This window comes from Ylistrum balloti, unplaced genomic scaffold (assembly GCF_031769215.1).
Source record: "Ylistrum balloti isolate Yb309-2 unplaced genomic scaffold, AGI_CSIRO_Ybal_v1 Utg371182, whole genome shotgun sequence".
Taxonomy (NCBI): Eukaryota; Metazoa; Mollusca; class Bivalvia; order Pectinida; family Pectinidae; genus Ylistrum; species Ylistrum balloti.
This window is the reverse complement of record NW_026782644.1, coordinates 453,101-480,966: the sequence shown is the minus strand read 5'-3', so window position 1 is coordinate 480,966 and position 27,866 is coordinate 453,101. Positions and strand designations below refer to the sequence as shown.

General features: G+C 34.0%; 1 protein-coding gene across 1 annotated transcript; it reads right to left on the bottom strand.

Moving 5' to 3' along the window:
* Positions 1–40: 40 nt before the first annotated feature.
* Positions 41–27,594, bottom strand: LOC132561229 (tyrosine-protein phosphatase non-receptor type 14-like). Its single transcript, XM_060225958.1, has 18 exons — positions 27,499–27,594; positions 20,702–20,926; positions 17,147–17,325; positions 16,718–16,815; positions 16,150–16,379; positions 15,883–15,971; positions 15,057–15,138; positions 14,470–14,552; positions 10,733–10,781; positions 10,340–10,418; positions 8,242–10,136; positions 7,704–7,823; positions 7,244–7,462; positions 6,447–6,575; positions 6,046–6,120; positions 5,672–5,831; positions 4,917–5,074; positions 41–4,401 (listed from the first exon to the last, which is right to left on the bottom strand). Exons 2-18 carry the CDS (start codon positions 20,873–20,875, stop codon positions 4,273–4,275), a joined length of 3,948 nt encoding a protein of 1,315 aa, XP_060081941.1. The 5' UTR covers positions 20,876–20,926; positions 27,499–27,594; the 3' UTR covers positions 41–4,272.
* Positions 27,595–27,866: the final 272 nt, after the last annotated feature.

The window sequence follows — 27,866 nt, the reverse complement described above, 5'->3', positions numbered from 1 at the left end:
GCCTCACAGTGTTCCTGCTCCAAAGAGAAAGCAAGACAGGTTTGTTTGACTTGTATTTTTATTTTTTGCAATCCTGCTGACAGCCATCATGGCAGTGTACAGGTTTATATTGTACATATATAGGAAATTTAAAAAAGGATAAATACTTCTTAATGATAAATGGTAAACAACATATGTAATAAGTATAGGATGAGAGGTGAACATTCAGATAAACAACCAAGGTGAATAACTGGTGCCATTTACATTTCATAGAAAATCGGGAATTTTTTTAATGATTATTTTCAAGGTAGTGGACAAGCTTTCTAATTGCTCAGACTTTTTCATTCCAAATAACTTTATACACAGTAATACATATACAGTAAGAAGTACTGATTTTTAAAAGAATGTAAAAATGAGAACCATGTGACAAAGTTTAAAATGTCCGAGAAGAGTTCTTGTGTATCACAAAATATTTGTGTAAACTGCAATTCAACATTTCAATTAGAAGAACTGATTGAATTAGAACAAACACAAGTGGTTAATCTGAATTACTTCAAAAGACAATAAATGACTGAAAAAGCAGTAACCTCCTTCAAATTGATAGGGCAAGCATGCAAAAGCTGATTTTCAACTAAAACTTGATGTTGATCGATCTTGCACAGTTCACACATACTTCATATGGACATGGATCAAAAAGGCACTGGTCCCTATCGTTTCATGATATTATCTAAACCCACTATAGAGATTCTACAACAGATCTACAGTACATCAGCTTGCATTAAAAAATACTGCAGCCAACTACTTCAGCAATACCAATTCCATATGAATGTTTTGTCCATTTGTATATAGATATATTTTCACAGATTAACTGGTAAGATATTGCTGTATATGTAACGGAATAGGCTTAGAATTACCTTTTGACCATGTGTAAATTTCTATCCATTTTTCTAGACTTTAGATAATGGATGATCTCCCTTTACCTTTACATTTCATTATTCAACAATGTAAAAATAACAATGAAAAGCACAGGTCATTATGGAATATCAGTTCCACGATAAATGGAGGAGATAAACAGGTACATGATGAGATATCACCACCTTCTACTGGCATCAAAAGTGTAGTTGCAATCTTTTTGGGCAAGATGTCGACACTACAAGCTATATCGGATTTCTAAGGTTGAACATACACTAAACATTACCGAGTCACTAGACAAGGTGATACAGTTTGTATAATACTGATATTGTCTTTTACAGAACTACTGCACTGGAAGGATGGGATTTAACTTGAACATATTGATGTGTGGTGTATTATGCCTAACCTAACCATCCTATATAATAAGTTTGAAAAAATCCATCATAACTTCGCAATCTGAAAGGATTTCAGCTTTTGACAGAATTGAACACTTCTATGTAAACAATAGCTTCCTGGTATCACAGTTATGTAACCAGCCAACCGACCCCCACCACCCCCTTTTTTTGAGGTTACTAAAGATGTGCAAAATATGAAGTGAAATAATTTCTGTTACAAAAGCATATAGATGAAATGAATTAATCAAACATGAAAAATGTTTGAAATAGACAGAAGTATAATATACTTTGATAGAAACACAGGTTGATTATGAGAGTATGAATATTTTACAACATAAAAATGAAAAATAGCTGATGTATATTAGAACTACATCACATCATATGATTTCATTATACATCAATATATTGTGTACAAATTCTAAAAATGTTGCTGTTTTACAGTCGGCTTTGGAAGTCAACATTTATGTGAACAATATAAATCAACAATGAAATATATTATTGCTAGAATGAAATTCATAATTGTTTTTTGAATTTGAAGGAAATTTATGCAAACTAATAAAACATCAAATCTGAATAATGATGTTACCTGCACTTGACAGATTGCCGACTACAGTTAACTCCCTTTGAATTTACTGAAGCATATTTCCTACAAATAAATGACGGCCTCCGCATAGAGTCTCCATATCAGTGTTTCCTGATTAACAGTCATAAAAGAATCTACTTATAAATTCTCAGAGTACAAATACAAAGCAATTACCAATTATCAAATTCAATGTGATTGTTTGATTAAAAGCCTGAAATTAAAAAAAAAAAAAGGACAAAATAATTTGCATAGTGTTTTTTTCATTTGATTGTTATAATTTTACCATCTGTGTTTTTCAAAGGTTTCTCGAATATTATCTTGACATATTTCTATCAATTAAAAAAAAATTCTTTCAACAAAAGGATTCAAATGATTTCAGTGGAATATAACCAAAAATATCACAAATTCACAACCACTTTTCATGTATACCTATTATAAAATTCATGAATTTTATTCCACATCCCATATATACCGCAAATTTAAAAAAGAGTTACTAAAAAATATAATTTTTGGTGATTTTCATTGACTCCTATAATATGTGAGGTGCACAATAAAGAAAGCGAAACATTTAATTGTCTTCAATGAAAAATTGTGCCTGTAAATATATTATGAATTAAATACATTCAAACATGTCAGAAATAAAACAATTCTATGGTTTATATATTGCACCAAGTAATCTCAATCACATAACACTCGCAGGAAAAAATCACAACCATTCACTTTTTACACTGATCAATCAACTACCGACTCAGAATTTTAAACCTGTGAAATTTTGTCTTTACCTGTTGAACTAAGTCTAACATTCATTGATCTATAGCACTCACATTCTCTCTCAACACTAAATACACTAATCAACTAATCAGTTTATCTCGTGGAAAACTTATAAGCTGAAATTTATGGAAGAACTGAAAATAAGATGAAATATTACGCAACGCAAGACATTTTTTAACAAAACAAAACATCGATGAATGACTAGAACAATTTATAAAAATTTACATTCGACAATACAATATGGATTAAGACATGAGTCGTTGTATGTTGAGTATGTGATGGGTACATGAATATTGAAATGCTGATCATCTATGTCAAAAGTTTGGCAAATTACATCCAATTCTGGCCTATTTGTACATTCACTATTCAAGGACAATTATTTCAGACAATGAACTCCAGACTGATCTCCCTTCCCTCGGAGGTCGTACCACAGCAATATCACCTTTTTCTGTATTTGATATCAAGCATACTAAACTTCAAAACATATATTTCACAGAAAAATAACTACAAACCTAAATACATATTTTTAAAAAATATCACAAGAATATTTTTTGCAATATTTGCAATACAACTAAAACCATATAGCATTCACTGCCTTCACAACAATAATATTCCATACTTTTCCTTTTTCTACAAATCTTTTGCATCTTCCTATACAGCTTACACTGTAATATCATATATTTGAACAACATTTTTGACAAAATTTTATAGGGAATTACTTCAATAATCAAAGTTTCATTATAACACTCTAAACATCTTCCTATGAATGGTCACCAAAGTTACAACCATGGGACACAATAACTATGCATTAAATTCCATGTCCAACTTGGAAATAAATATCAAAGCCAAAACCATCATACCTTGAAATATTTACCTGTAGATCAATCACTGTAAATTACAAAAGGAAAAAAACAATAGTAATTCTTGTGTACTCTTTTTCTCTGATTTATAATAACAATTGCATATACATTTATCATTTGAACATGAACAACATATTTTATGTAATATCAATGTGTGTGTGTGTATATGGCACAGATGAAACTCAAGATTACAAACATCTCCAGCTATTTCACATCTAGTGAAAAATATTGTTTTGGACATGTCAAACATTTTTTTATATGCAGAACATTCCAAGATTTTTTCCCATGAACAGTTCAAACATTCGCAACTGTGTCACATTTTCCCCTCTTACTGCAAATAACATGTTACGGTCTTTTCATCCTTCATACCATAAAGTGAAATGATCATGTATACCCAATAACTTCTATTACATCAAACTGAGAAATCAAATCATGTCAACTTGTGAAATGTTAATACAAAACAAGCACTATTTTACTAATCAACATCCATGCTGTGTACCATCATTCTTATGAATTTTGCCACTTAAAAGTTTTATAAAATCTTATTTAGCATAGCTGTTTAACAATCCCTGATTTTTTTTCCACAATGAGGTTCAACTTTCTGTCCAATCTTTAAAGATCCATTTCCCTAAAAGAAGACTACCCGTAGTCTTCCATTCTAACACATTGTGACCAGCATCTGTGCTATCAATGAAATCCTTTGTTGATTGGTGAACCAAGCTGCTTCATTCTGTTGATGTATAAACAAAGTTGTAATTCTCAGTAATGTTGATCATATAAGTCTTGTGTTCTTCAGATACTGTATCAGTGTCTTGTGTATAAAGTTGTACTGTCCGACAGTCTGAACCAGGTACATGCGCTGCTGTCGAATAGATCCCAGAGCTTTCTGTAGATCTATATCCTACAATAAAAACATCAAATGATTTATGGTAAACCAAGTTGATTGAATTGATATCCTCTCTTTAGGATCATTTGTAGTACTGTATATACTTTTTTAACAGCTCAGTTTTTTGAAGTATTGCAAAATGCTTGAAGCAAAATTACTTTCTTTTTTCAAAAGTTTTGAATCAGAAATACATTTCTTCGAAAATTTGTTTTCACAAATTCATTCAATCCTTGGAAATAGGGAAAAATAAAACCAGTTGAAAATAATCTATATAGTACGACAAAAGTTTTTGAATGTCAATCTTACATCACTAAAGTATGATCATGGTTACTACCAGCTTAAACAGGGCAAAATCATAATTTGTATTGATGTTTATTATAATCGAAAGATATACCTAATGTCGATCTTATAAAATGCAATGTGCAATATTCAGCCCAGGAATCAGGGATTCAAACCCTCTTGGCTCCCACTTTCTGCTGACTGTTTCCTTCCCAACATAAATATGACTGTAATGCTTTAGGAATACTTACATGGTTGTGTTCCAGACACCACTTCATGACTTGCGTGAGGATCACTACCCCTGTACGCCCCACCCCAGCGCTACAGTGGACCAGGATAGGTAATTTCTTGCCGCTACCTTCCTCACTTTCTGCAAGTCTTTGTACTGACTCTACCTCATCCAAAAAGCCTGCAAATATAAATACGGCAACATTGTCTGAAAAATTTTCTTGATCATAAAAACCTATCTTCCTAGTTGGATTAACTGGAGCTATTATAAATTTTACCATGTATTGATAGTATATTGAAGGTAACCAGAAACAATCTCAGCTATATGTAGGCATAATAAATTCATCTGGGCCCGTATTCATGAAACCGTTCTCATGCTCAAGCGTGAATTCTGTGCTCAAGCCTTATGTCTTGTTTAAGTTAAAAATTAATAAATAAGGCTGATATTGCTGAAGATTTAAAAAACAATTTTGAAAGGACTTCAAGTCAAAGCTATATTCAAGTTTTAAATTTGACATTTGTATTATTTCATATTACCTGGTATTTAGGTGCATTATGAAAAAAGTTTGCTTGAGCACAAAATCTATGCTTGAGCATGAGAATGGTTTCATGAATACAGGCCCTGATCTTCATAATCTATACTGAGATTTATTACATAAAAACTTTAGATTCTCTCCATTGAATTCTGACTTACTTGTTCTTTTACACAATAGGGAGGATACTCCACAGGTTAAGTTTGAGATTGGCTGATTCTAATTATCCATGTAACGTCTCTTACCCAGAAAACCATACATATCCTCTGGACAGCCGTGATCAGGCCAGTCCGTGTACTGGAGATGCCACAACTGGCGCTCTTTCTTTGTTGGGAGATGAACTACAGATATCCTGTTGGTCACATAGCACAGGGAGTCGTTACAGAACATCAGGGTCACCTCAAACTGTAACACAATAAATAATTAGTTTCAACTGAGGTACAAAGGTTACTTTGGAAATGATACTCAATCAGCATAAAATTCTATATAATGCCTGATGATGGAGAAAATTTACTTCACTTTGGAAGGGCTATTTTATTGTGCAAATTAATCTATATATCTATAAGATTACAAAAGCTTGATAACTACTCTGTATTATACTTAAAGTTCAGTTACTTACTTGACCAAAGATTATTTTGTGTTCTGGTCCAATCTCCTGTGGCCAGTACTCATAGCACTTCCTTTTTCCCAGCTCCTGAAACCCAGTCATGATTCAAGTGTGAATTCAAAATTAATTAATTTTAATAGTTACCCTTACAGGTGTATATGTTGATAAAATTCCTCATTAATTAATATTGAGTTGTTTTATCAACTGACAGAGTATAAAGATTTTTTTTTTCAATATTCCAGTATACAGAAGAGCCTTTTATGAGAAATTCCCACAAGGAACTTCCTCTCTATTTTTGGATTAGGTACATTAACAGGTTTTTCAGCATTTCGCAGTCAAGAAAGAATTTGCCATGATTAACAATTCTGAATGCAGTTATGAATAGTTCTCAACATAATCAAACAAGGACGTACCACAACAGCAGTAAGCATGGCGATCACATCAACTTCCTGTTCCCAGACCATCTGCCAAAAATCCACTGCTGTGTTTGACATGGGTGCCTGTGTGGCAATGTACCACCACACTCGGTCATCAACTGGCAACTGTAACAAGTTTAACCAAGGTCAGTAAAGATGTAACAAGGTCAACCAAAGTCAGTCAGGGTGTGACAAATTCAACCACAGTCAGTTAGGGTGTGACAAGGTCAACCAAAGTCAGTCAGGGTGTGACAAATTCAACCAAAGTCAGTCAGGGTGTGACAAATTCAACAAAAGTCAGTCAGGGTGCGACAAATTCAACCAAAGTCAGTCAGGGTGTGACAAGGTCAACCAAAGTCAGTCAGGGTGTGACAAATTCAACCAAAGTCAGTCAGGGTGTGACAAGGTCAACCAAAGTCAGTCAGGGTGTGACAAATTCAACCAAGTTCAATCTAGATATTACAAGGTCAACCGAGGTCAGTCAAAAAGTAACTAGGTCAACCAAGGTCAGTCAAGATGTAACTAGGTCAATCAAAGTCAGTTTTAAGGAAACAAATTGTAACAAGTATTTTGCTAATATCTCAAATATGCTGAAATGAGACAATTTAACAAACAATGATTGTCTAACAATAGATATTACAATTGCCAAAGGTAATATCGTTCCTGAAATATTTCTATTGAATGACTTAAATATCAATGCCATAGGCAATATTTGTTATATAACAAAACATCAAAATCAAGATGATTTTTCTTCACTGACAGTGTGGTGTATACGACTTGAAGGGAAGCCATACCTTTACATGTGATGCGTTTATATAGCCTGATGGGTTGTCTTTCCTTGGATTAATTTTCACCCTGGTGGCATCATATGGAAGCACATCACGAAAGCGATTACGAGATTCATTTTCAGACAGTTTAGCACACTGACACTCCATCGATGGGGCCTTTTTAGGAATTTCTTCGAATTCTTTAAATACGAGATTCTCAGACAGTTTGGTTTCAAGTAACTTTCTCTGAAAGTCAAGAGCATGTCAGTTAGGTAACCAAGTGTAGAAAATTGTAAGATTTGTAGATCAAGACAAGCAATCTTTCAGAAATTTTAATTCAATATTCAACATACACCATATGACTTTTGCTTAAACATTGACAATTTTATACACAATGATCTAAAAATTTCCTCAAATATCATAATTATTGATAATCAAAAAGTTTGAAGTCAATGGTTGCGTTTATTGGCAATGGTGTCATATGTACCCGTTCATCCTTCGGAGCTCTACTTTCGTCATTCATCAGTGCCAGCACCATAGGTCGGGACAGCGTCAGACCATTTAGAGCGGCCATTTTAAGAGGACCAATGCGTCTCTTGATTCCTTCCTGTAAATACAAAATGTATTAAAATCTTACAAACAGAAAATACTGACAGAAGATCACAGGATATACCGACAAAATTCTCTTGTTTCACTTGTTACAATCAGAAGTCATCTGATTTTTGTTACTAAACAGAAAAGCTTAAATACTAGATGCTACAGAATTAATGAATGACAATATCCTTTGTTATTTTGATAACAATAGGAGTTGATTTTCAGCACCAATAACTGTATAAAGCAACATTTTCCAAGATATCTTTTATGATGAAACATACATATCAAATATTGGACCTGTAAAATATGACTAACATCAAAGGTGTTCAAACTAATATATACATACGTTAACAAATTTACAACATTTTGATTTTTTTTTAATTCATCAGATAAGTTTAATATTTTGTATTTTTTATAAAAGATATACTAACCTCCTCAGGGTCAGAATCACTGAGGTAGTCTTTGTTGAATTCCTCTTCTCTCTCTGTCAATTCCTTTATCTTTTTCACTGTCTCTTCTCTCATATAATTCCCCACTGGGGGCACAAAAGCCAAGTTTAAGTAAGAGTCATGATCCCCACTTGGGGAGCTCCTCTCTGTCATTGACACAGAACTACCACCAGACACACTACTCGAATGAGACTGAACAGATGAAGTCCTTTCAACTTTCGATTGGTTGGATGCTTTCCTCTCTAAAGTTGATTGCAATTTTGATTGGCTGGATGCTTTCCTTTCTAATGTTGACTGGCCTTTCGATTGGTTTGAAGACTTTCTTTCTAATGTGGACTGGCCTTTGGACTGGTTGGAAGATTTTCTTTCTAATGTCGACTGACCTTTCGATTGACTTAATCTATTTCTCTCTAAACTTGACTGAATAGAAGTCTTTCTTTCTAATTTTGACTGGAATGACAAATTTCTATCAACTTTTGCTTTTTCTAATTTTAATGCATCAAGATCAATATCAGCCTGTTCAGGAATAACGTCATTTTCTGATTTAGCATTTGATCCTCCGACCCCGGGAGTCCCCGACAGTTCCTCACTACATAATGCTGGAGGGTTGAGCTGTCCAGTTGTTCGAGCAATCATCATCCTCCTGAAGCTTTCCCTCCGTGTGACCACTTCCTTAGAAGTTGAGGGAGGGGGAGCCTTACTCGGGGCAACATATTTTATCTGTATTTGTGACTTGCTACCTTCACGTTTAAGTGTCCTATCACCCCCGCCATCCTCTACCTCACTGTCCGTGTCTCGGGCGTGGAATGTTGCACCCGAGTGATCACTGGATGCGTCGTCATTGTCCACAGGGCTACCCCCAGTGTTTGTTGTCATCTGACTGATTGCTATCTGAGGTGTATTGGGATTCATCACAATATTCTGCTTTTGTTTGGGAACAACATCAGCCAAATTTTCTACACTTTTATCTAGATTTGATTGCAGTGCTAGTGCAGACATACCCAGATTTTTCCTTGACACCAGATCAGGACTATCACCAATACTGTTGGCATTGGTGGTCTGCACAGCTAGGTCTGGAGTACTACTACTAGCCCTGGGATATGGAGGAGGTGGTTTGTACTGAAAGGGGAGGGGCTCATTCAACCCATTGTCTGTGCTGTACTGGGGCAATGCCCCCTGAGAGTTGAGCTCTGGGGTGCTATATGTAGTCTGCATAATGAGATTACTCTCTGGTCTGTACTGTTGGAGGTAGTTTGCCTTTTCCTCTTGAAACACATTGGCATACATAGTACTATTGCTGTAGTTTCTGATAGTGGTACTGTTGACATAATCGTTTTCAGGTGGACCATACTTGGACATCTCAGAGGTCATATGTTGGTGAGGAAATGGTATTCCTTCTCTTTGTTGTCCAGTATATTGTAAACTCTCACCAGGCTGACTGGGGAAAGGAATTGTCTCCCCTTGTTGACTGGTATATGAAATTGTCTCCCCTTGTTGTTGCTGTCCATACATCTGTGTATTTTTGTGCATTTGCTGTTGGTTGACTCTCTGTCTCATCACTGATTCATAGGACGGACTAGGTCGATATGCTGGAAGAGCTGCTGCCCTGCTGGCGTAAGACGGGTCAATGCGTTGTGGCTGTGGTGGTGTTTGTGGTGGATGCAACTGCTGGTGTTGCATCATGGGACTGTACATGCGTCCATTCATCATGACGCCCCCGTCAGGAAACACATGAGGTGGTGGTTGTTGTGGTTGTTGTTGTTGTGGTTGTTGTTGTTGTGGTGGTGGTGGTGGTGGTAATTCATGACTGCTAGTTGTCTCAAGCGATTGCTGTGATTGACGGTAGTAATCCTCTGATGCCGTCGACTGGGACAACTCTGGAGACAGCAAAGGTTTGAATAATAGCAGATAAAAAGTAAATCTGAGGCAATGCGATATCCAGTGATATCAGTGCTGCCGTAACAGTGTTTGAAGTGAAAACTGACTCAATATCAAGACAATAAAGGAATATTTCTAAACAAATAATAAAATGTACATTTACCTTTCTCAAATAACAAATGACAATAAAATGTACATTTACCTTTCTCAAATCGTGCGTCCTGGGATTGTTGTGACTGATGGGAATGTTGGGAGTAAGTCAGTGATGTCTGAGACTGGGTCTGTTACAAAAACACCAAAAAATTTAATTTACTCTCTAACACTTTTATCAAAGAGATGTAAATAATGAACACTCTGTGTTTACTGGATAATTACCTTCAAAATTTATTCTTCAAAAATTATGTTTATATAAAGTAAAAAATTTCGTATCTCAAAGATCAATCTGTCTCTAAACTTCAAAGAATGAAACATAATACAAACATCTCTCTTGTTACTATAAATGCTGATTCATATCACTTTATGTAGAGGATTTTTTATTTGCCTGGTTCAAATGCCAGAAATACATATAAAAATGTCTTTTGCCCTGTTAACTTACAAGCTGGTCTGGGAAATCAGCTGGTGTTGGCATGCTCTGTTGCAAATCCCTGTAAAGAGAAATGAATCATCTTAGCCTTACAACAAGTAAATAAACCACAGACAAAAGGTTACAATGCACTTTTTGTGATCCTAACTACAACATTCTTTTAAATGCTAAAAGAAGCAACATACATTATGTAGGTTTAATAATCTAGCAATATTTCCAATGAAAATGATGTGAATAAGATAATTGTTACAGTGCACACAACATAAGTATGTGAAATAGCACTCGCATCTATTTTACCAGAACTAGGAACTATAATCATGCCAAAACAGACTTGAAATATTTTTAACAAGTATACAAAATGCTGCTCAACTACCACAACAAAAAATCATAATTTGTGGGTAGAGGTCAGAATTGTGTTTTACATAAATTGGAAACCTGAAAAAAAATCTTAATGAAAATTTAGTAAATATATCAAATGTCATTCACATATCAATAAACAACACCCAAAGTAATACATGCAGTCAACATTTATACTCAAACACAAAGTCCCTCCAAAAAAATACTTCCACTCTGAGAAAGTGTTTTAAAGATATATATTGAATGAACAGCATTTAAATAAATAATAGGTATATATGTAATTAGCATAAGTTTCCTGTAATAAATCGTGGAAGCTAACGAAAGGCTGATACAATAAGTTCTAGGTAGATATTCCAACATGCATCAGTATTAATGTTAATGTAACAGATACCAAGCATCACTAAAAGCTCAAGTATGCCCCAATTAGTAGTGGCAGCTTATGGAAAGTTTGGTCAAGCCACAAATGTATACAGGCAAATATTACATACAACTGTATATGTACTATCACTAATGATTCAAATCAATACAGAGAAAATATAATGAGGAGAACAGAAAAAATGTCATTTCAAGACTTAGGACAGATACCCAAGATTCAATCAAAATACTGCCATAATCACAAACAGAAAAAGATAGCTTTGCTGCAGACTTCTGTCTCCACAGAAAATATTTGTAAAGAAATTTGACAAAGACCAGTGTCTATACAGAAAGTAAAGAGATAATGACAACAAACTGAAAATTCAGGAAAATGAGACGGAGAAGAATCTAATTAATGTACCGATGTAAATAAGGATGTATGTATCTGTTATATACCTACCATATATAAAATTTGTTGATCAAAACATATATAAACTAAAGAAGACTGTAATATTTCATTCATTTAAGTAAAATATTTTTTATTTGTCTTAAAGAAGCAATCTTACAACTTATTAATGACATTATATGTTGTCATTTTAATTTCAGCACATTAACTCAGCTGAAAAATACTGATAAAAATTGAATTTTGTTCAAAATATCCAAAGTACAACAACAGCAGAATCCAGTGACACTTTTCAAAAGGCATCTCAATTTTGTGGTATTTAATGAATTTTTTTTCTTTACCAAATGACCTTAAGTTTCAAATTTGTCCTTTTTTAATACAGCAAATGTCTTTTTGATATATTATATTCAGATACATACAATATTAAAGACTAATTCTACCTGATATTCAGTGAATATGAGAGAAATAGATTCGGCTTGATTAAGTACTATCTATATGTTGGGCAGCATGCTAACAGAAAGAACAATACTATATTTTACCTGTGATAAACTCATGATCAGTAATAATTCCTGATTTTTGTTCTCCTTCAACAACAGCTTTTAGACATAACACTTTGATTAATATTTAATAGCCAAATCACATACAGTTTTGTAAATATCTTTTCTGTCTGTACTCAATGCAAAAAAAAAACACATTGCATGTGACATATTTCTTTCAATCTAATCTTTTTAAAAGTCAAACAACTGAACTTATCCAAATTATACTGAACAGTTGAAATACTGAATATCAAAAACAGACTTTCCAGTTTCTAATTTAAGATTAACTGATTACCACATCAGCATTTTATAGAAAAAGACTTCTGATCAAAATCAGTACAGTTAATAAATTTTGTCCTTTCGTTAAGGACCAGGCCTCAGAGTTTACCACAAGCAGAGAAAAGAAGTTTAGTACAGCAGTTAGTTATTATAATTTTAGGATTATGCTTACAGCATGACATTGCCCTCAGACTCAGGAAATTCATTCACATCTACCATACTCGAGCTGTAATGAAAAACATGCATCAGACACAGGGGGGTGGTCACATGCCAATATCATAATCAGGAGGCAAGAAAATATGTAGTGACAACTGAAGGTGTGGTCAATACTTAAGAACAAGGGTGTGGTCACAGGCCATTGTCAATATCAAAAGACCAGACAATGTGTAGTGACACCTGAAGGTGTGGCCAACACTAGAGACATGGGTGTATGTTCTCAGGCCAATGTCAGTATCATGAGGTCAAACAATGTGTAGTGACACCTGAAGGCAAGGCCAATACTAGAGACAGTATCATGAGGTCAAACAATGTGTAGTGACACCTGAAGGCAAGGCCAATACTAGAGACATACACAACAAACTTCATGGACATGTGTAAAATTTATGCTATCCTTTGTTTTTCATGGTGTAGATAAGCTGGTTTATCAAAATATGCTCAATATTTGAATTTATTACTGAATCTTCTGGTCAGCTGGTGTGAAAATACATCCAAAGTATCTCGCATGCTTTATAAGGAGCCACACATTCTATGTTCTTCATTTATGAGTGCCTATTCACTTTTTCACAATATCAAACTCTAAAGTATGATGAAATACATAACAGGAATTACTGGTGACACTAACAATTTCAAAGAAAACAAATTATGATCAGCCTGACCCCTGACCTCCACTCCCTTGTCATGTCATCACTGTAAAATTTCTGTAAACACCGTAAAATTAACAAATGTATGATGACTAGTAATGCAGATGTAAATATTGATACAAATATACAAATAAACAGTCAGTATACTTGATGTATGACTCATGCACAACACATGCACGTATACGTAGATACACACAAAACAAGACGTAAATATCATCAATGACGAGATTCACCAACAGCATTCCAGGTATGATCAAACATAATTATCATGGTACTGTTTCCAGTTTGTTAGAAAGGAACTTCATGATCAATCAATATAATTTGTCCTTACATTTTGCTTTCTGGCAGCTTGAATCAAATTTTCTTCTTCACATATTTGAATATATGTGACAAAACATGTGAAGGTTTCATCTCAAACTGTTTTAAAATATGGAATAGGTGCGCCTCCCCATCTTATCTAAACATTGCTCAGACGATTTGTGTTTTCTTTTTTTGAACTTGACATAAAGAATTCAACATTTTGGCCCAGTAGCATCACTGAGGAGTCCTCAATTCATGACACAGCTGTATGATGTACAGATCTAATACTGAATTTGTAAGGTGCTTTTTAATTTGTACGTCTTTTATACAATGATGCAGGAAATACTGTACTTTTAAATAAAATTCAGTATATTTCAAATGCACGTGCAATTAAATTTCAGAAAACTTGTTTTTTTTATTATGTCTAATTAGAATATCAATAAAATGAATTATCGCCACATAAATGCTAGTGTTATCTGACAGGTGTGGATGATCCCTGAAGTTTTTAATCACTGTTTTCCGATGAAATCTAGAGCTGGTAATTTGAAAAAAAAAAAAAAGCCAATGCAGGTAATGTTGCAAAATATTAATTCAACATTGGACATGAAATGACCAATCGGAAGATAATATTTTCATGAATCAAACAATAAAGACACCTACCTAGGGGTGCCCTTGTTTGCCCTATAAAACTTTTGTTGTAAGGAACCCATTCTCCGGAAGTACTTGGCTGTCTCAGAATCTTCCTGTAATGAGAAACAGAATATATTGTTTGTGATATTTTTCCTTGTTTCTTTTGTGTTCTTTCTGCCATTTTGAACATTCTGATGTTTGATATTATATTGAGAAAATAATGAATAAGAATGTACAGGTCAATATTTGACAAATTTTCTTTCAGACCGTGAGAGTTTTCCCTGGGTACTCTGATTTCCTTCCAAAATAAGACCCTGACGTGCTTACATCCAGTTCAACAACAGTGATTAGTACAAGCTGCTATAAATTGTTTCGCAATTGATGTAAAATAAAGCGGTTTATATTTTATACGTAATTGGTGGTTAAGAAGAGTGTAAAGTTTTGGTAAGAAAAAATCTCACAATATTTTCCCTTCCAACAAGGTTTAAGACTTGATTTTTAAAGCATACACTAAAGATTTGGTTTTTTAACAAGTATGTTAGAAACTGGAAACAGGAAAGAACAATTGTTAAAATTAGCACCCAGGGATATCCACTATTAATGTAGCTACTACACACCATCTGATATTGACAGGAAGACTTGGATGTGTCAATCTCCAGTGTTTTCTTACTCTGAGTCAGGCGTGCAATCTCTGACCATCTGAAATAAAAATAAAGAAAATATTGAGCAAGGCAATGATATTTTTTTATCATCTATACAAGCAGTTTAAGTTGCAATATTAACTTTTTAACCAAATTTTAACACCTAATATTTCTTTTGGACCTTTTCCCAAAATTATTTTTGCAATGTTCGAGAGCTTAAAGCTGGAACGTTTAAAAGATTTAATATTCAACACAACATTACCACTAGAATATGTGCAAAACTATCAACATTGGCTCAGAAATATGGACCCCATCAGAAATTATAAAACAAACTTTGATCTAAGTATACACATAGGGGTATGTTTATATAACAGGTACAATTATGTCCTCACTCCTGCTTTAAAATAGAACAAAATGGAAAAAATATTTCAAACAGTGAATTTTGAACCATAAACAAAAGTACAAATGTGTAAGAAATTAAGATTCTTTGTTTTCACAACTGAACTTCAAAATAGAGTGCGTTCAAAATGGCACCTCTATGCAAAAATATCAGTATCCTTAAACAATTGACAGACACAAAAAATTCAAGGTCTTAGTGTAATGGATGGAAAAAAAGGACCAACAGGGTGTCATCGAGAGGGTAGAAAGATCACTAGCAAATTTAAGTCCACCACAAATTTTTCAACATCAGTTATCACAGCTATTAAGAGGTTGGATTTCAAATTGATTGGCCCTTTATATATCTGGGGCATATCATGGAGAGAATAGAAATATATTAACTTGACAATGACTGTGGATTTACCTGAAGAAGATGGCTGGTTGAGCATCCAGATAACGAGCAAATATTCCCAGGTAGGATGTTCCGAGGTAGAGTTCTTTTCCTTTCTCATCCTAGGTACAATATACAAAAGAAATTAGTTTAACCAAAGCTGACACAGAAAATTTATCTTATAAAACACTCCCTCTCATTTTTTCTTCACAATTTTCGCACAAAAAGTATGACCTTGAATGACTTTAATAAAATTAACATGACCTTGAATAACCTTTGTGACCCCTGTTTGACCTTTACCTTTGCTATGTAGTACTCCATTCCATAGCCGTCCATCATTTGTATCTCCTTGATATACTGCATCTCTGCCTTAAAAGGATGCACTCCCTGGAGACTGATGTAACCACTCAGTGTCTCGTTCATCATCTCCGCCATCACACTGTCATCCTTACACATTGTTTTAGGGAACAGGTTGTTGTCCTTGAAGTAGTCTTGGGCATTTTTATCATAATCGTGATCACCAAACTCGGCTGAAACAAACAGTAATATCCCATTGGTTTTGTCAGATGATTTTAAAATTGTCCATGAATTAGTTGATATTTCTATTGTATACTGCCTCCTTTGAAGAAACAGTATCGTAAGTACCTGACATTACAATATTTACCCTACAAATAGCACTGGAAGCCAACACATTATCCCTGACTCAAAGTCATGGGATGGGCTTATCAAGGGACAATGAAATAGCTCTTGTTGGTAAATCAGCTGAAAAGCAATAGATGTTGGCAGGCTTACTACCAGACATGGCGTTATAAATGTATAATTATGGTACAAGTGTCCTCGGAAGAGAATGTTAACCCCTATGTCTTACCTTGCAGACAAAAGGCTGCTAAGCGTACCACTTGGTCCAAGATGATAGGGATTCGCCCCTCAACAATGTCAGTCTTTAGCTGCAGGAAGTAGTTATATCTGTAAAAGATAAACACATATTGATAAAATGGTATCATGGTAAAATTACGTGTTATTTTTGTTCTATTTTTGCTGACAGTCAATCTTCACGACCTATAATATGTGGTTCAACTCATATATAGTATTTGATGTCTGGGGTAGTGTTTACCTGGTTAACTGTTTATAGACAAATAATAAAGCTTACAACTGTTAATACTGTCATGTGTCTAAGATCCAAATTCAATCAACAATGGAAGATGAGGTCAATTACTTTAATATTGGAGAAAACTAGGGGACAGTTAATTAGTACCAGAGAAATAAAAGCTAACTAGGAGGTGTTTGTTCGACAGACCTTGCTGCATCATCGGTGATCCTGTGAGCCCCCGGGATGTAGAACATGACACCGAAGTAGAGGCGTGGTGCTGTGGCTGCCTGGGCATTTTTGTCTATCTGTTTCTTTAGAGGCTTGGTCAGGTCTACCCAGTGGAACTGAAGTTTCTTTGTTACATAACGCAGGCCAAAGTACTGAGTCTACAACAATCAACAGATCATAGTATTAGCCATACTACCCCTAAGTTCAGTCATCCTGAAGAGCATTATTTACCTGTTTTGTGCAACATCCTGTAAAAGTAGAAGGGTTTTTTTCACATTAGATTTTAGACTTAAGAAAAGACATGTACAAAACAATGCACAAACATTAACATACAATGAAAGCCTGTAACATGGCACAGACTGGGAATTCAGCTATTTTGTGTTTCTCTCCAACACTACATGGATTGTGTCATACTATCCCAACACAGAGAATATGTGTCCCCACTTACCACAGGGAGTGCGCATCTCCACTCCACTACAGGAAATGTGTTACCCTTACCCGACTACAAATGTTGTATCATCCTATCCCATCATAGCGGCTATGTCTCCACTGTCCCTACCAAAGTGCCTGTTTCTGACCACAACAGGGACTGTCTCCCCATCTGACCACAGGCCCTACTTAATCCCATCCCACAGCAGGGCCTGTTTTTCCTCATCCCATCACAGTAACTGTGTCTTTCCAACCCAACACAGGGTATGTCGCTCCTCTATCCCACAAGGTCTGTGTCTCCCCTGTCCCTACCATGGTGCCTGTTTCTTCCAACAACAAGGGAGTCTGTCTTTCATCCCACCAAAGCGTCTGTTTTACCCCATCCCATTTAAGGGGCTGTGTCTCCCCATCCCACCATTGGTCCTCATCATCCCAGAATAGGCAGCTTCAGATCTTATAAAAACTTATGGGTACCCAAGCTGATGTATGTGTGAATAGTGTTACAAAATATACTATTTCAGGAGACATTAAAAACCTTATTCTACATCAGGTAAACTGTAGAGGCAGACATGGTGATTAACAATAGTAACATAATACAGTACCATGTACTTATTCTGACCTAAAAGTAAACAAAGATGTTGTTATCATCTCAGTCAAGATTATCATGTCTCAATGGTGCTCAATAAAACCTAATCTGTTTTCCTTTTTGATGTATTTTGTGTTGACACCTCTACTATCATTGTATCAGCACAGACAAAAAGATATAGATTTGACACAGATTACCATATCAGTTGCAATATTCACCCTGGGCAATTATTACCTAACAGGATTTCAAATGCAAAATCCAGGTGTTCTTGTTTTCTTTTTTTGTTTGTTTTTTTTATGAATGTCATTTTATTTTACATCTTTGGATTATTTGGAATAGTTTGTTAAATATATAAGAGTTAACACCCCTTGCATTCATCAGAGAAGGAGTGTTTTCTATAACAAATACAGTTCGTCAAATTCCCATCTTCATTATGTAATCATCTTTCAAAAGTATTTGTTTCCTGTTTCCTGATATATAATATAATCTTACAGCATTCCTGTGACAAATAACACTACAAATTAGACAGGACAGAAAGTTATCAACTTTTCTATGGTACTCATTATGAAATCATTAATTTTCCTGGGGGATTTTTTTTATTGATTTTGTAAGTATACTTAATCCAGGAATTCAAATGCCCATGAATGTTTCAAATAAGTATAAAAAGATGAATTCATTTTCATTTCTTCTGAAATGAAAAGTCCATTAAGAGGTGGGTTTTTTTTCTTGAAAAACCACGAAAATTTGAGCTCTACAAAAATATGATTTTACAGCATAACTTAACTTTATACATATTAAATTTGACTGAATAAAAAAAAAGACCAGTTATTATGTAGAGCTGGACATTGGCTATCTAACAATTAATGAGACAAAAGATGAATGTACAATGAACTGGTAATCTGAAACAGGCCATGCAATATTTATGGATCCAAATATAACACTTGATATTTTGACTAATTATCTGACTATATTATATTCAAATTTTTACACATGAATTGACAGAGGATTCAGATTAGAGATGACGTTGAAACTGATCGTTTCCTACATTTACCAGTATATAGGGCACAATAAAATACAAAGCTATTGAAATTGTCAGTTCACTACTTACAAAAGTGCTCTCTGTCACCATAAATTGTTACCTAGCATAGTGTTTAAGTTTTATTGAACAACATAAACCTGTTTCTACTAACACCATGATTCACCAACCAACAATCCATTGTTATAAAGGTGTTGATGATAGTTAATTAACTAGGTTAAAGGCCCGGATCTGACCGATATTTCATATCGTTTATTTGCAGGACATATTTGAAAGCTTTTAGGGGGCTGATAAGGACTCCATTTCCAAATTATATATATTATTTTACATTTAAACCAAATTCACAATTTCTAATTTACTCGCAAAAATTTCCTTCTCAATTCACCAATTTTCTTCCTGAAATGAAACAAAAACCCCAGACAACTATTCTGTTTTAGAAAAATAACTGTCTGTTATTGAGAATGACATCCTATTTATGGTCACACATGTATATATTTTAGTTATCTTTCTCTCTTTCAAAATAAAAATCAGTATCTACTAAATTGTAATATCATACAATTTGATCACTGTTTTATCATTATTTTGCTGTAAATTTCAGAAAAAAATCAACAAAAACAAAAAAATCAGGATTTTTTTTCATTTTACCTATAACCACCAGTTAAAGGTAAGATTCACGAGTAAGCCGCAAGCTGACCTTGAAGTTCTTTATATATATATGTGATGATGTTTACCAGGTTTCCCTTCAGTCTGTCTGTTCAGTTATCCTTTAAGTAGTTAAGATTGTACACAAATTATCCCAAACAAGCCTTAGGATATATATTTATGTTAATGAAACGTGATACACATCTCAACCTCTTTCAAATATATATCCTAGCAATTTTCAGCTGTGAGTAGTTTTACTTCCTTTATAAGATTTTCCACACAACATACTGAAAACAGTGAATGAGACACCATGATAAACCTGTATACCTTTGCAGAGCAGCAGCCTCATTTTCTGGCCACTGACCGCTCATGATTCCAAGATATTGACACTTTGCAACATATATCTTAACACTAGTATATATACCTCAGTAGCTATTATCTATAAACATGGGCTTGGCTTTCAGCACATTACTTATACAACTTTATCAATTTATTAGAACTTCAATTTTTTCTTTTTGACATCACAATATTTTTGGATTTTATTCAACTGTCAATGACCATTTTGAATCCTGAAACATATCATTTTAGTGCCTGTAAGTGTATCTTTCAATATCAGGAATTTTCTTTGTTCCTAAGTTTACTTACCGTGGTTATAATCGTAAGACACTAAGACAAATAAGGGAATCGCTGAGACAATACAAAACCATACTACCTCGTACTCTTTGGCCTTCTAAGTCACTGAAAAAATTCTGAAGTATAAGATATTGATAGCATGAACACCAAAAAAGGACATTAGTCTGAGAGATTGTCAGCTATAGTAGAAAACAGAGAATGTTGTTACCTCATTGAGTTCAATACGTTGTGCAATGCTATCAAGGCATTCTTGTCCTGTGCTGTCCGAGTTCAGAGTACATTCCAGGAATGAATTGTCCAACATGGACACTCCCACCACAAAGACATTTTTGGATGAAACCTCATATCTCCTGGTCCTTTTAAAACGTAAGCCAAATGGCATTGTTTCTTATTCCTGTCTACACATGGGTGGTCTGTAGTTGGATCTGTATATCTGGAAAATGATGGAAACATATTTTCAATATCCACACTTTCTGTTGAGAATATAAGTATCTTATTACTTGAAAGAAAACATATTATTTTTCAAAGTTAGATAAAAAAAACAGAACAAGCATCCAACTCCAAATTCAATGGAAATTAAGCTACACAAAACAATAAAGACAACCTACAAAAACTCAGACTTAAAATATAGGTCACTGTAACCTACATTTTCTGTACTCCTCAAAAGGTATCCATACCTGATGTTTAAAAGACTGTCCAGCTTCTAGAGAGGTATAATTGGCCATGGTCTTGATTTATTTTAGTCAATGACACATGGACAACACAAAAATACATTAAAGTTAGTAGCATAACACATCAGACCCTCCTCTGAATAGTCAAATTCTGATTAAGAATATAACCCAGATGGAGCTGTCCAGATGAATCTCTTGAACAAGTGGTATTCATGCATAATTATCACTTTGCAGTGTAAATGTTTCATAATATAATGTCCTTAATAATAACGTTAATAGTTAAATCAAATCACAAAACACAAAAATGTGTCTTTTTCACTTATACAACTCCAAAATATTAACCCACACACATACATTGCCCGTAAACTGATGTTTAAATTATGTATCGTCACCCCAACCTACCTGCATTTATCCTGAAACTTCCATTAATAACACTCAGTTATAGTAAACATGTACCGAGAATACCAGGTGATGAACTGATTTATATACATGACGACCACATATTAACAATTAATCCAAAATGAAGGTAGAATTTTATCTAAAAGAAAACCAATCTCACCCGAGGTGACTGATTTACGAGACATTTATCAATGAAAGGTCCAAAAGATTTTATCCTGGTCAAGCAGACCCCTGAACTGACCACATGCCACTTGATGACTACAGGCTATATCACAGATGACCAGTCAATGATGGATAGAAAATACAGCTGTGTGTGCTACTTACCACAACCAACATTCACCTTCACCACAAATTCTAGTTTAAATCCAACAGTGAACAAACAAATCCAAAAATATTTACCTTTTGCGATGTTGTCAAAACTTACAGGAGCTGCTATCTAGAGATTTGTCGAAGGGTATTCAGTGGTTTGCTGTCACTTTTTTTCCACCTATACATCTACACCTTAGGAAGCTTAAAACGTTTCTATCTCCAAATACCTCTGTACACCAAATTCAATTGAAAATAGCTATACCTAGCCTGAGGATAATAATTTATATCATTAAGTTATTTCCTAGAGCATTTATAGATAACTGTACAAGTTTGAAATACAGAAATTTTCCTGTGATTGGAAAAAAGTGACAATAACACGGCCATATTAAAAAGCTGACAAATGAATTAAACCACTTCTGAGATGTTTACCTCTGATGGCTTTGATATCAGTGAAGAAGGAAATGAGGTTTCTTTAAAAACTTATCAAATGTATATCAATACCAGGCTAAACATCATTCGACTGTGACCTTTATTGACAATGGTTAATTCAGGTGAAAATGTTTTGAATCTTTAGTGAGTCACGAAACTAGGACAACAAATATCGCACTGACGTATGTGTATTTCAGTTTGTACAAATTTAGGAAATTCTCAAATTTTCCACACGGCTTATTTACAATTGTACCGATCCATTCAAGCACATACTCGGCTTTTCCAGAAGATGACTCATGTCCATTGCCTTAAATGGCTATTATAGTAAGAGATGGTCATTGTACCTGTGTGTCACCTATCTACCTGGCTCTGTTGAAGAGACTATATATTACAGGTGACACAATTTAAGGTGTGACAAAGTCAATATAAAAAGGATTACTTTTCCTGCAAATCCAATAACATTTAAATGCCCACTTCCATTGTTTAAATGACCGAATAAAGAGTCATTTAGTGCGACATAAAATCTCAGGTATCTATCATCAAAGTTTTGTTGCAGGTAACACTACATATATATATATAGAAAGAGGGAACTGAGAGGAGGGGGAGGGGGTCAAGGGTCACCTGTAAGCGCTGTTGAGTAAACACCTAGAACAATTGTACTCAATGACCCCATACATCTTACTAATCAAACACTCTGGGGATTAAGATTCTACCTAGATTACGTAATTCCGTCTTAAATTCTACACACGTCTCAGTGAATTCTTGCAGGAAAACTCAAATCCTACACACATCTCAATAAATACCTGTTCATAATAAAGACTCCGTGTAATGTGACTTTGAAAGTATAAACACATTTAAGTGTGTGTGTGGATTGGTCTTCTGTATACAACCCTTATAAATCAGTCAGGAGTAAATAAACAAGGCCTTGGTGAGATTTTTAGGGACCCCATCATAAAATACATAACTTTACTGAAGGATTTTAGAGTACTAGGCCTGACCACTGGTCAGTATCTGCTGCCCTGCCAATGATCTCGGCAGCTCAAAGTAATTTTATGCAAGATTCTGGCCTGTTGTTCAGCTGCTGCGTTATAATTACAGCTGCATTACTGTGTTAATTATTTCCATCAAAAGTTATATTATGATGTACTTAATGTGAAATATTTCCATTTTTAACTATTATTATAATTATTTAAAGCTTTCATGCCTCAAATTAAGGAATTGTTGCAATTATTACACAAAATCACAAAATTTTGAACCTGGTGGTTTGAAGGGGTGGTGGGGGAGTTATAAAACAAATGCTTCACAACAAAATCACAAAAGGAAAAATGAAGCTGAAGCTGAAGACTTCCACAGCCTGTTGGTTTTTTTTCTTTTTCAAAATACCCAAAAAAGGAAATTCTGATTACTGTTGAAATAAAATAAACAGCTCTGAAACTCTATGTTACCATTACATGTAGCTGGTAGATGTTGTAATTCCAATTCTTTCAGTTGTTAATGTTTAAATTTGGTACAGCACATATACATTGTTTCAACATTTTCCCTTTCATCTCCCCTCTGTAGAAACTGCACATGTGGCAAAACAACTAATCTGTTTTATAACAAATAAACAAACATTCAGAAATGTGAAATGATGATGTAACCAGCAATTTTTAACAGAATCATGTATCTGAATGTCAATTATGAAATCGGACGGTAGGTGTGACACTACACAGACCTGATCATCACTACCAGCACTTAGCTGACTGAATCACCAGTCAATTTCCCACGCTATCACATTAAAGTTGGCAATATTACAGGAAAGATTTATACAAAAGTCTACTTACAAAACAGTTTGTTAATATACCAGTATAGTATATATAGCAATATAAACAACCTTTATCATATTAACACTTTATTATTCTTAAGAATTTTTTTCAATTCTTGTGTAGAAGTAGATGAGTTTCAGGTATTTGAAATAAATTTGTGATTTATATAAACACAATAAATATCCTGTTGTGCTCTTATTCAACATATTAGCATGTTTTTTTGCAATATTGTCATATATAATAGTTTCCCAGATTGTAATGGGTAAAAAAAACAGCATGCAAAATGTATTCATTCAGTTAACACCCAAACAGGTGTATTCAACTGTACAAGAAATATGCTAACAAAGCAGATCTTAATTTAGATAGTTTGTATATCACTGAATTAGAAACATGTCTGAACAAACCATAGAACAGTTTAAATGTATTCACCGGTATGTCCATTGAAAAACCTTCCTGTGACTACAATTAGATTTTTATATTGAATTCAATATATATCAATAATGCAGTAATTCTTAGTACAATCTTTATATAATGAGTGAATATTTTCCTCAAATAAAACTACTTTAATTACATTATATAAGGTATGATTAAATTTGAATATCTGATTGATGAAGCTTTAGTGATTTTGTTGAAGTAAAAATTTAAAGACCTTAACCGTGTTTTAAATGGATTTAGCATATTGTACATATATGTATATCCAGATCAAACAATTCCCCAAAAAATTATAGTGTTATTTCTATTTCTGAACTCATTATGCACTGCAGTATCAAGATTCATTTTGTGAGGTATATAATTTTATACATATATCACGAACAGTCCAAGGCAGATTTTGATTTTTTTTTCCCCTCCGAAACTTTGAATATTCAGGTAATTTCAAATAATAAATGTTGAAATACATGAACTTCAGTACTCCTTATCATTATTTGTCATTTAGCAACAAATTTAATTCAGACATTTTCTGAAATTTCACGAAATTGGTATACTCTCTCCAGCAGATCTGAAAGACTGATAAAAGACTGATTCCAATAATGCTATCGATGGATGAAACTATGTACTGCACTACAATGATGAAGCCCTGCATGACAACTATACATTAACTGCTACTCATAGATTGTGCTCTATGTGTAGTATATCTAATCAATATAAACTTCATCTCAGAAATTGAAGATACACTGCATACCAATTCAATAAAACAATGTGTCTATGCCTTTGTTTTTCCTGGTAGACAGAACATGATGATATAGTGATTACCATGACTAACTGTGACAGTAAAAGATAGGATCCCCCAGTATATCCTGTGATCAAATTAAGCTGAGATGATCATGATGAGATTACCCTGTGTGTATATAAAGAGGAAGACTTTGGCTAGAGTTTAAAACATCCCTAATTCTATAATAATCTAATCTCATTATGGTCTAATCATGGACATGGCTTCTACATTACAAGTTAAAAGGATATACCACTGGCCTAAATAAATTGGCAGAAAAATGGTGGAAATTACACAGAACTAGTGTCACTGACCTGATAGTCATTAATTATCTTGTTGTAAAAGACTCACTCACTACTCTAACCTACAGTTCATGGATGTTTCAAAGTGCTGAATTCTCATTCACCAGAATCTCTGGTTTCAGAGTAATTCTGGAAACGGGGAAAATTCAAGCTATCTAAACTTTGGGAACAATGATACATTTATTCACCTTTTTAAGTTGTAACATAAAAGTATGATAATGAAATGCATCTGAATTAACTAATGGAAAAAGTAAAAATTTATAGTGTCTTGCAGGAGAAATTTGATATCTTTTCCTGTTAATCCCTGTGATGTGTACAGCACAGATATTCCTGTTGGACTCACTCTGATTTCCAAAATTCATTTAATCTCAAAGTAATTTAAAAAACAAAAATTTTTTTTTTTGAAAACAGTGTTCTGGTGGACTGGCTGAAAAAATCTTACAATAATATTAGATCAACATAATTAAAATCATATACAATTATTGGAAGTTAGTTATAAACTTCTGTTAAGGTCAATACAAAGTTTTGTTAACATAGTTATTGACCTAGAAAGCTACACCATGAAAAGGATGTTAATGTAACATCTATCATGATCTGTACCAATAAAAGTGGTGAAAAAGGTAACAGATCTCACTGGCTACCAAACCACATTTTAATCTTTTATGAGATGGTGCTACTGTTATGGTAGACAGCATTCACTGTTCAAACTCTAAAATTATTTCTACTGGATTACAGGCCAGGAGTTTCTCACACAATCATGATATTCAAAGATATGAGTATATCAATAAATATCATATCACATATTTAAAAAATCCTCAAAAGAACATTTTAGCGACCAGGATTGATTTTCAAATCTGAACGCTATTCATAGCAACATTGCAGGAACCATTTCCAAAATTTGAAATGCCTTTAGAAATACAGAATGTAAAGATGACCTTTAATTAATAATTGTCTTTAAAAATTAAACTGTATATATTCCAACTTATAGATTTTTATGGTGATCACTCATGTTGATGAAGATACAAGCGTAAGGGGTCTTATTGATGGAAGAAGCCAGAGTATAAACAGAATATCCATATGAACAACCAAGCGACCCAATAAGTTTTATTACTTCTTTTCTGGGAATCAACACCTGGACATCAAGTTCACTATCACTGCCCAATCTGACTACCCTTGTCTTTTTCTGAGCACAGAAGGTGCTGGAACAGAACAACTACTTAATGTCTACCTACAATGGAATTAAAACTGCTGGAATTCCTTTCTATAAATCTTATTGTATTCTGCTTACCTATCAATAATGGTAATATTGCAGTGTACTATGGGTAACTGAATACTTTTGTTTGCAAATACAACATCATCATCAATATTATAGTTTGCTGTAAACATTTATGTACTCTGCCATTAGGGTGTATTCTTATCCAGTCAATCAACTTTGTTTACTTGATTTGACTCTTAATATCCTTTTCTATGAAATATCTAACAATGCCAAAGTTGGATGAATCAACAAAATTTTCTATCTTCATTTAATGAAGTACAATTCACAACATCAAACAAACAGCTCATTTAAATCAACACACACCAATACATTGTCAGATTCTATCGGTTTAAACTCCCAAATCAACAAGTCTTCTCTGTTTGATATTTAAAAATGGAGTAATTTCAACAAGTGCTATACTAAACATAGTTTAAGTTCCATCCGATCTGAGACGTGTGACAATTACGCCAAGCGTATGAAGGTAATCTTAACGATTAACACATAATTTACTGAAGCCAGTGTTTTGTGGTGAAAAACAACCTCCGGTCAGCTGCCAACACCAGAAAAGTAAAAATAACAAGAGTTAATTCTGCTATAAAATGAAGCACATAAACTTAAGTAGACCTACCTGTGCGTTTGGATATCACAAAGGTTAAGTACGACTCTTCTTCGACGAAGAAATCTCTATAATGACAATCTTCACTGTGGGGAAACACCCTTGACTGACTAAACAGGTGTGGGCATCGAAAGGTGATCAAACATTTTAGCATCTGGCTGGGGCAATCCGAGGTGACGTAAAGTGACCAAGAATGTGAAGATTGTCAATTGTCGTAAACAATAACAAAACACATTGAACAGATTATTGAAAATTCAAGGTATCACTAACACTAATATAATAAATTCACCAATTATATATTATCTTGAGATTGACATATTTGGTAATGAAAAAACTTTGTTTACGACAATTATAATCTTCATCATTACTCTTCTTGTAGC

Coding starts and splice junctions, on each gene's coding strand:
- LOC132561229 (XM_060225958.1), bottom strand. CDS start 20,875: ATGCCATTTGGCTTACGTTTTAAAAGGACCAGGAGATATGAGGTTTCA. Junction 10,137..10,339: donor GGACGCACGATTTGAGAAAG/GTAAATGTACAT, acceptor TGCTGTCTCCAG/AGTTGTCCCAGTCGACGGCA. Junction 4,402..4,916: donor GGTGTCTGGAACACAACCAT/GTAAGTATTCCT, acceptor TTTTTATTGTAG/GATATAGATCTACAGAAAGC.